We start from the raw sequence: 10,872 nt of genomic DNA on the forward strand, positions 1-10,872 counted from the left end.
ATCAGGACAGAGTTAGTATTATGTGTCTAGGCCAGTGAATGCTAGGGGATATTATCATTCAGCCCTTCCTGGTCAGTCTTGAGACGATGAACCCATTGTTGCTCTTTCTCATACAGAATTCTTTCAGCATTGTTGTTTTTTATCAATAGGGTTTCTAACACCACACAAATCAATGTCTTCTGGAAGATGGTTTGTCTCAATAAAGTGTCTGCTCATTTTTGTGGTTGCTTTCCTGCATATGATATTGCTCCTATGTTCAAAAATGCGTTGTTTGATCTTGCGGCAAGTCATTCCTATATACTTCAGTCCGCAGGGGCAGACAATCATATACACTACATCCGTGGTGTAGCAGTTCGTATGGTTACGTAATTCCCATTTCAGATTCGGGAGGAGTTGCAGGTTCTTTTTCACTTGTGTTAGCTTGCACACAGAGCACGAGCCACAGGGATAATGTCCTGTTATTGGGATCTAGATTCCATATTGAAGTTACGGTATCTCTTTTTTGCGTCATACTTGGTCTTGTGTGTACTAGAATTGTTTTTTATGTTCCTGGTCCTCTTGTTAGCAAACCTAGGTTTGGCCATTTTAGAGTGTTTGAAGTGAGGATTCTCCAATTCTTATTAATGATCTTTTTTACTGTATTTGATGATGTGTTGTACGTGGTGACCCAAGTCAGTAGATCTTCAGGTTCATCACGCTGGGTAGTCTGTTACAGGTTTTCTCTTGGTTGATTGCGAGCTCTTTTCTGGCACTTCTTTATTGTCCTGATTGGATAGTCTCTTTTCACAAGTTTATTCTCCAAATCTCTTGCCTGTTTTTTTGTAGTTCTCAATGTTGTGTTATTCCAGTGTTCCTAAAATGAATTTCTTTGGAGAGTTATAAAGACTTAATAGTAAATTTGTATCTGACATCCTTATCACGCAATATAACAAAAAGAGAGGGGATCCGGGAGCTATTAAAGGCCCAGTGTCCACGCTCCCAACAAACCAACAAAAGGACACTGTTCCTAAGGCCAGGTGCAAACAGTCACCCATGCCCTTAAAAAGAGAAAAAAAGAAGAGTGAAATGGATTCCTAGGTTAGGGACCCACTAGGTAAAGGAAGACCACTCTTTGTCCTCTGATGCCCTCACACATCCCAAAGGATGTCATGCTTCAACATCGGGTGGTTGCACTCTTTTATCTTTTTTAAGGGCATGGGTGACTGTTTGCACCTGGCCTTAGGAACAGTGTCCTTTTGTTGGTTTATCCTTATCGGGCATCCATATAAAGCTTTGAAAATTCAAAATATGCCCCCTTGATAGTTTTATCTGGCAGTTTTAAAGTGCATGCATAACTCTTCATACTAAGCTTAGAAAACTCAAAATGTGCCCCCAAATCACAATTTATCTCACGGCTATCTGTGAAATGAGTAGCTGATTGTGTTTGCTTCCTGGCATCAAGATGTTAAAGATATTATAGCTCCATTTAGCCCCCAGCCAAGACTTATGGCCAGATGTGTCAATTTTAGGAATATTCATTTCCTATTTGCGCTGGCCTCATGAATCACAATTAGGAAATCGGAATTCCTTATTTATGAAACCCTTTTGAGTTTCATTAGTGATTCCTAGTGGTTCCCAAATAGGCCTAGCTCATGCATATTAAAGGGGTGAGTCGCAGTTTGTGACCCATTAGGAATCGCAGTCATCATAAGGATGGTGGCCTGCTAGGGTCAACAGACCACCATAATTGTGATTGCTTTTTAATATTTGTTTTAATGCAGCCCATTTTTCTTAGAGGGAAATGGGCTGCAATTAAAGTAGAAATAAATGTAACTGCCTTCTCTTTAAAAATGTATTTTTATCATTTTAAAGGGTAAAGGGTGCTCTGGGGCCCCTTTCTCATTTGAAAATAGTTTACCACCTCCTTTAAGGAGTTGATTAAACATGAATATTTTGCAGCCCTAAACATTAATACATCCCATTCAGATTCATTATTTGGAAGGGGCACCTTAAACACGCCCCTTCCAAATACCGAATTGCACACACAAATTGTAATTCGGTAATGTGTTATCGAATCGTAATTTGTGTTTTGCACATATGTAAAAGTATTTGTTCGATCAGTAACAGCCTGATTGGCTGTTTCCAACTTACAAAATGCTTTGTACTTGTGTCCCTAAGACTCATATAAAAGGAGTGGTTCTGACCTCTTATTAGAGCCATTTATGCAGACCCCAGCTGGAACTGAAATCAAGAGACCTTCCCCATCTCTAGCAAGTTAATGCCCTAGATGCAAAACACACAACGTACAGCTCTGCTGAAAGTGCCCTGATGTCGCCACCAGGAACAATTTGGCTTCTTTCCCTGGGGGTAACCGGATCTTGCTTTGCAATAGCTGCCAGATCCAAGATTCGGGAGGATACCCTGCATTTCCAGCAGTGTTTTGAGGCCTGACATGCCAAAGCTTTGTTATATGTAAAATATTGTCTAGCTATAGAGCAGTATCTTTGTTTTCTGACATTCTAACTATCTAAAAATATTGTAAAAATTCATCTCTAACCTTTGTTCTTCTCTTTTCCCCTTTAAGGTACAGTGTTTCCGGGTCACATTCTGGGGTTCATTCCTGTTACAGAAAAGAGTTATGAGCAGGGTGTTCTGCCGCCCTTTGTGCAGGGCTTAAATTCATTGACGTCTGTTGCTGATACCTTGCTGATCAGCATCGACCTTCAAAAGGGCATTCAAAATGTTCACAAACTCCTAGAGTCGTCCCAGAAAAGTCTGTCAAAGGCAGAGGAGTCATCCCTGGCACAAGTGAAATCATTAAACGTAAATATGGAAGAGCGCTTAGAGAAGATAAACCGTCTGAGTGATGAAAGGAAGGTGCTACAAGCTAAGGAACAAAGTCTGAAAGTGAAACTTTCTGGACAGCATGGGCAGGAGTCCTTTGCCAGACAACAACTAGAAGCAGCAAAGGCAGCTCTCAAGAATGCAGCTAATGCTCTAAGGAGAGCCATTCAAGCATGGCATGATGCTGAGGATCAAAAGAAAGTGGGCATTGGCATGATATTTATTCCCATAGTTGGACCCATAACAGGTATATATTGCTCGTGGCCCATATTGAATGTCATACAATAAATAGCACGTGCACATTCATTTAACATAATCACAGATAACACTCAGATAAACACCTAGGGGCAGATTTTCAAAGATGTTTTGCAACACAGGGCAGCATAAAAAGTTGCTGTGTTGTTTTAGAGAGAGCTGAACTGTGCCATATCTACAAAGAATTGGCACAGTGATGCTCTCTCCATGTGCTGGCACACTTTCTGCAGCACTCTGTCAAGGCAGACACCCTTGCACCCTAGGGCAGGGGTAAATGAGTTGTGGGCAAGTTAGTTTTTGTGCTGTAATGATTTCCTTTCTACCCAGAAACTATGCTTTAATGCAATTTCCTTAGTTTTTTGGGTGCTGCAGGATGGAGCACACATCCAGAGAGGAAGAAAGAAGGAAACATAAAAATAATTCTCTCATAATGCCAGTCTCAGGGAGGTGTCAACCCATGTATTACTAACCACAAGTGACAGAGGAGCGTACTCCACTGACACCAATGGGTAGGAGAGGTATTACAAGGAAGTGGATACACCCTCCCAAGTTAACTACAGTAAAGTTAAAGTATAAAGAACTAACAAAAGGCATTGCCTCCTTTCCCGCGTCCGAGCGGGTATGCCACCTAAGTTTAATTTTGAGCTTGACGGTTCCGGATACTTTATATTTACTGTAGTTAACTCGGGAGGGTATATCCACTTCCTTGTAATACCTCTCTTACCCCTTGGTGTTTACTGTAAACCCATGTATACCACTCTGCGTTGATATGAATGTGTTTTAAAATCCATCGGTGGACACAAAGGAATGCCCATGCACTGCCCACTGAACACTCCTTTGATGCAAATTAATACAAGGCAGAGTGTTGCACGGAATTGCATTACTTTTGGTCATATGACAACACATCTCATCATTTGCATTGGTTTAGAAATGCCACCCTGGATTTAGTATCAGGTCTGTGTTTAAAAATTAACACAGAATAAATGCAAAAAGTTGCCAATTTGGGCCCTGGTTTCTAACACACACTTTCCATACAGAGGCATAATACACTGAAAGACATATTCACATAAACTCACCATGCTCACACTGACACATACACATGAAGAGGCTCAGCAGCAAAGACATAACTCACAAACACACAACACACATATGTGAACACCTGCACGCACACACACACACATATGTGCACACCTGCATGCGCGCACACACACACACATAGTGGACAAATACCAACTCTCCAGGCATAACTACAGAAAGACACCAAGGTGACAGAAGGCAACACTGGCCTTTAAATGGGATTTACTTCGCCATGTAAACCCACGTTGGGTGGCTCGGCATAGCTTAAATCAGTGTCTTCCATTACTATGAATTGAGAAGGCGTTCCATGGGTCCACCTATTAATTTTGACACAATCCCACTTTCGCTAAGGTCAGTAAACCTTTGATGACATCAGAATGTTGCACCTTCCCAAGTGAGGTGAGGGGAGGAGAAATATCTTTATTTCCCTTTATTTCCTCCTTTCAGTTGTGCTGCATTCTGCAGATATAAAAAGGAAAATACGTCTAAGGATTGTTTTGTGCAGGAAGGTTACCCTGTCAGTACAGAAACAGTCCTGCCTGTAACGCAGGAACCTTTCACTGTGATGCATGGGTGTCAGCCATGGCTGTTAGCTGCACACAGTGTACTAGGTCAAGAAGAGAGTTATATGTCTTTGTAAATATAGAGCATTTCTGCGATATCCATTTTACGCCACGCAGTGCAGTACGGCCTCATTGCGCGCTGCTCACGATTGCATGGAAGGTTAGTAAATGTACCTCCAATGTTTCTGCAAGTCATGTTTCGGTCGCTATGAATGCATGAATATCGAAATCGACATGTATTAAATGTTTCTGCCTGGCTATGACAAGTACAAAATCAAAGTCTAAAATCAAAAGCACATAGTTCATCTGTGGGGGCACACCCAAAACAGCCTCTCCCATGTCCTGCACTTACCATTTGCAGTGGGTGTCAAATGAATCATAGATACAGTATTTTTTAAATTGTTTTTAAGGAATTGATAGTTTTTTTCCATATAAGCGTCGGGTGGAATGGGTAGAGTTTGATACTGCTAAATTCTATTAAAATCCCACAAAATTCTGTGAAATTCCAACAGGGCAGAGTGGGCATTCCAGACTATTTTCTTAACACAAAATGCACCCTTATGCCCAAACAGAGAATGTGATTATGCATTTTGCACTAAGGTCGACTGCATTGCATACCCCTTGCGACCTTACATACTCTACAATGATTACTGCAGGGTATGTATGGGTGCTTAGGGGTATGCACTGCAGGGCAGTGGCTTCTAAACAGGGCAGAATGTGGGAGAAATTTCTCTACATTAAAAAAAACTTTCAAGATTGAAGTTTAAAATATGTTTTGTAAATATAGAGCGACTGCTTCATCCCTCCTGCCCAATTTGGAGATCACATAAAAAAGAAAAAACAGCTCTAGCGGGATGGATATACAATGTAAGAATAAGTTCACTTTTTATTTGTGGCTTCTGGTGAGGTAACTCTCCTGCTATTATTATTTTTATTAAAGGATGGGGTCTAACCCAAATGGGTTTATCTCTTTTTTTCTGATATAAACCCATTTGGGTTAGACCACAAAATTATGTCGCAGCTAAATGATCTTTGAAATGCACGAGATGGTATAATATGGATTTAGTGCTGGTGCCTGTAGATGTTTTTTTCAGTGGTGCCCCAATAAGAGCAGCAGAATTTAATTACTCATAGCAAGAGTAATGCAGAATTATCAATTTCATTGGTAGAATAAAAAAATCCGCCCAGGCCCAATATTAACAGTTAGCATGTCATCCTAGTAGTAACACACGAAATGCTTTTAAGAAGGTGCCTCGTAGCCAAATTAAAACAAAATGCAATTAAATGCTTTATACACTGAATAGTCTCATAATTTATATGTATTCACACATTTCAGTGTTACAGTGTGCCAATAAGCATGTAGTCTTTTTTCCATTTCTTTTAGGTGGGATCATGATCAGTAAAGCCAATGCAGCTATAGAAAGTGCATTAAATGAAGCTGACAAAGCTAAAAGGATGAAAAGGAAACAACAGGAAGCTGTGGACAAGTATGAATCTGAGCTTCAATCCTACAAGGAGGAAATCCATTCCACCGAACAGACCATTGCGGCTAACACCGAACAAATTCAAGTCCTTCAACGGGACTTAAACTCAGAAAGGGCGCTGTATCAAAAGTTAACAAAATTTCTCATCCCGTTGAGGAAATGCACCAGTTTCCTGGGCACCTTGGCTGGCAAGACCAGTGCAGCAAGCATGTACCTGGAGCTCAGTGGGGAGCTTGATGGTCTGCTGGGAGTCTTGGATGAAATCGTAGTGGCTTTACGCCCCCTGGTTGAAAGTAGTACAGAGTACTCACTCCTGATCTCTGATAAATTACCAACCCTCATACATAAGCTGGAAGAGGCGAACCGTAAGCTGAAGAAAGCTTCAGCTTCCTAAATCTGTGCGTTCCTATAGCACTGCAGTGTGTGGCAATCCCTGCAATCTGCTTCTTTATTTGTATTTTGCTCTGCAATACCTTTGGGTGAAGTTCTGACATCTCCTAAGTTCCTCTCCTTAATTGTGAATGTGCTGCTAACTGCCCAGGTCCTCTAGCCTAAAGAAGGCATAAAACCAAGCACGGCATCCACCCCCTTCCAGTCCCTTCTTTTACTTATTGTAAAGAAAAATGCAATCCCATTAATCTCTTCTTCATTGAATGAATAAAGAACATCCAACAGCACATCAGCATCATCAAGCTTCCATCATTTCTTGCACCTTAAAATAAAATAAAATCCAGCAACAGTAAGTCTTCAAGTTCCTATCTCTCTCCGATCTCACGTCATATTGAACTCCTTCAAAGCCACAAGATAGGGCCGCATTACAATATGTTGCCATAGAGCAGCTCTGAAAGCCTTCTTGCTGCCGTATGGCAAAGAAAAAGGGCAGGAATGTGCTATGTCTATCATATACGGCACTTTCCTGTTCTATTTCACTGCAGAAGCGATCAATAGACTGCCGTGCACCAATGCAGATGCCCCATGATGAAAGGGTGGCTGTGTTTTATGAATGATTGTTTTTGGGCAGGAAGGGACAGCATCAGTGGTTAACTTGCAGCCCTGGGCATAGTGGGCGTAGTGAGGCTACGTGAAGCATTACGGAGTGGGGGCAAATCTACGCCCACCCGCACACTCCTAGTAGCCCCACTACGCGCCGCCCGCCTCCCTCCCACCCTCATTTTAAAATGAATTAGAACCTTACAAATAAAGAAAATTACTTACCTCTGCTGCCGCGTCCCGGGGCTCCATCTTCCTGCTTCCTGGCTAGCTTCTTCCTCACGAATGCGCATTTCTCCCGAGTCATTGGTAATCATCAAAATGCAGCTCAAGTACCCTTCAGCGACCTCCTACCCGGAAGCAGATCCGGGACTGCGTCCATTTGAACTAACCCTGGGCGTAGTTCGCGAAGTAGCACTACACGAAGCTACGCAAAATGCACTTGGCACTACGCGAGCTACGCGTAGCACTTCGCGAACTGCGTAGTACCCTGTTCGCACTGTGCAAGATGTCGTTTTCAATGATTGCGCAGACCGGACAAGCAACCAGCACTGTGCAAACATTGAAAACGACACCTTGCACAGTGCGAGCTGTAGTTTTCTGCCGCTCTAGTAGATTTTTACTCAAGCGGCAGCTTTCTCAACGCGGACTAGTAGTTTCTCATCGCGAGCGGTCGCGAGCATACGCGACCACTCGCAATGAGAAACCTGTCCTCCTCGCGTTGAGAATCTCACCGGGAGGTTTATTTTCCACGCTAGCGATCGCCCAACTTGATGTTGCTGATCGCGAACAAGTAAAAAAGTCTCGCCGGGATGTCATTTTGCTTGCTCGCGGTCGCCAACTTTACATTGAGGACCGCAAGCAAGCAAAAAATGACCTCTGCACTACGCTACGCGTGTTTGCACTGTGCTACGTGCAATTTGCGTAGTGCGAAGTAGCGCAAACTTCGCAAACTACGCGAGCGTAGCGTAGTGCTTTGCCCAGGCTTAATTTGAACCTGAAAGGTTCCTGGCGGGCGCATACCACTCAAGAGATATCCGGTAACGCCTATGGATCACGAGGCCACTATCTTGGAGTGTAAAAACTGCGCAAAAGAAGAATGCTACTCACAAAGCAGGATTTCTAAAGCAGGCAAGGATGTACTAAACATACGCCCATAGTATCTTCTTTGCAATGTTACCCCACATCGTGCTGCTGAAAGTTTGTCTGATGGTAAAACAAACACAGTGACATTTTTGGGCAGTGACCAATGCATTAGGAAAACATGTGGCGAGGCATGCTCAGGAGCAGCCAGATGTGGCCTGGAGGACCACTCAATACATTTGCAACATTTCTTGGAGGTTCCTACTCGAAATACATGCATTTAACTAAAATGTTGTTTTTCTACTGAACTCGAAAATGTAATTTAAGTGTAGTCCCTGGTCCTATATATACAGCACCTATTTTTACATACCAGTGTATACACGACTGGCATCTATGTAATGATCTTATATTGGTCCCCCAAGGAACAAATCAAGTGTTACAAAAGAAAGCTCTAAATGTATACCACCGAATGGAAACTCTCTGGATGGTGAACCTTGAGCTCTATAATAGTAAGTGGCATCACTTGCCCACCTTATGCCATCCAAAAGAGTCATTCAAGCCATTCTCATCTGCCTTCTCAGAAAAAATCCAGCGGGCTTCTTTCTGGATGAGTACATTTGCAATGGCGTGTGTTTCTCCAATCACTTTTTCCAACAATGTCCATTTTATATGCCTGCAGTTAATGCCCATTTATTGGAAGTGGCGCACAAGACGCACAGTTATCTTTTCCGCCTTTAGAGTGCTAATGTGCTCCTGGACACTCACTTTGATCTTTCGGGATGTAAGGCCAATGTGGTGCAGGTCACATCTGCATGGCAATCAATAGATGACATTTGTGGTGCTGCAATTGCTAAATTTCATCTGGAACCATGTTCTTCCGTCCTCAAGTATGATACTCTTAGATGCCTGTGTCAGACTACACGCCGTGCAGCTCCCACAGGGGAAAGGTCCTGATGGTATCCCTGTTTTGTCGAGTGTGAACCAACCGATCTCTTAGGTTGGAGGCCCTTTTGAAAGCAAATCTTGGTTGGGGCATTTTTTTAGGACCAGAGTCAAGCAAGTGCCAATGTTTTCTAATAATCTGTCTGATTTTAGTGGATAGAGGATCAAAGGTCGTCACTACTGGGACTCATGTATAATTAATTTGCGTACTCCTTAAAAAAAGTGCCTCCTGGGGGTTATTTATAGCTTTCTTGCGTGCCTATTTGATCACCCTTGGGGGTATTTATAGCTCTCTTGCGTGCCTATTTGATCACCCTTGGGGGATAGGCTCTTTCAGCAAGGCAAGATTCTCTGATTGACAAATATTCTAGTATTGGTACAGCTCCTGCGGTATCTGAAAAACTGCCATACCTGTAGATTGTCTCGTAGTGCCCTAGGATTGAATGACCAGTAATAGAATAGCAAGTTCCTATCCGTCTGCTTTTGATGGACCGTAGTACAGAGTCTCTGATCACTGGTTGTTATATCCCAGTCGAGATAAACAGCTTTGTGTCGGTCGATGATCCATGTGAAATCAGCCACATTTATACAGTTGAGGAATGCATGGAGTTGGTCCTCCGGACCTGACCAGATGCACAACACGCCATCAATATATCTCTTCCACAAAGAGATATACTGTAAGAAAGGATTGGAGATGTGGTACACAAAATTGTCCTCAAACTGTCCAACATAGATACAGACCAAATTTAAGAATTCATAGGTTATTTATTGTATGTCAGTTGAAACCAGGCCTTTTTGTTGGGTAACTTAGTTAATCTGGGCCCTAGTTTGAATCCTGGACCTCAGCTCCAAATCCTGCACATCTGAACAAGTCGCGTAACCTCCCCATTGATGTACACCTTGTTCTTTTGCAAAGTGTCCCAACACCCCCAGGCCAGGCCCACACAGTATGAAACTGAGAAAAACAATACTGCAATAATTTCAACCTGAAAGACGTTCATTAATGTTGAGAGAGACCAGGGAAGGCTTGTAATTCTGGCCCTAATAGTCTGCAGCAATTCTTTTTCTAAAATATTAGAATCTGAGATTAACAGTATGATGCACTGCACGCGGCCACTTTCCTAAAAAAGACAAATAGACATCTACCCTAATTCATGATCCAATACATCCACATGAAATGTGGCACCTCTGTTTCTCTTGTTATGTAATTTATGCCTTTTGATGATGATTGTTGTATTTAGCAACAGGAGTATAACCCATAAACCACGTTGAGAATTGGGTAGGTATGCGAGACAAAACAACAATATCTCAACTGGTATCATTAAAGAGGACGGTTACACGAAAAGAAGACGGGAGACTCTGAGGAGATTTTTGAAATGTGCACTTGGCATCATGTAATTAAGTTCACAATTAGGAAGGTACAGTTGTAACAGCACTGGAGGCAAAAATTGCAGGAGCAACCCGAATTGGACTTGGTGCTAATTGTGTTCATGACACATAAGGTGGTGACGCAAGTGATAATGTGCAGTCAGCGAAAACGGCGCGAAGTGCAGGTGTGAACAAGTATGCACAGTGAAAATTGTGGTTCAAGACAGTAATTTAAAAGGTTAAGATGAATGGAGGCAACAATTGTATTTGAACCACAGCAGGTAATG

The 10,872-nt window shown here is 42.4% G+C and overlaps 1 protein-coding gene across 2 annotated transcripts in view; it reads left to right on the forward strand.

The window, feature by feature from the left end:
• LOC146863752 (uncharacterized) overlaps nucleotides 1-6,883 on the forward strand; it is a 151,106-nt gene extending 144,223 nt beyond the window's left edge. For both annotated transcript variants that reach the window (XM_085640677.1, XM_085640676.1), the window contains 2 exons: nucleotides 2,564-3,070; nucleotides 6,103-6,883. In XM_085640677.1, the coding sequence (XP_085496803.1) occupies nucleotides 2,564-3,070; nucleotides 6,103-6,596 (1,001 nt within the window). In that variant the 3' untranslated portion in view covers nucleotides 6,597-6,883. The remainder of the gene's footprint in view (nucleotides 1-2,563; nucleotides 3,071-6,102) is intronic.
• The last annotated feature ends 3,989 nt before the right edge of the window (nucleotides 6,884-10,872 follow it).

Source organism: Triturus cristatus, chromosome 2_1 (genome assembly GCF_964204655.1).
Source record: "Triturus cristatus chromosome 2_1, aTriCri1.1, whole genome shotgun sequence".
NCBI lineage: Eukaryota > Metazoa > Chordata > Amphibia > Caudata > Salamandridae > Triturus > Triturus cristatus.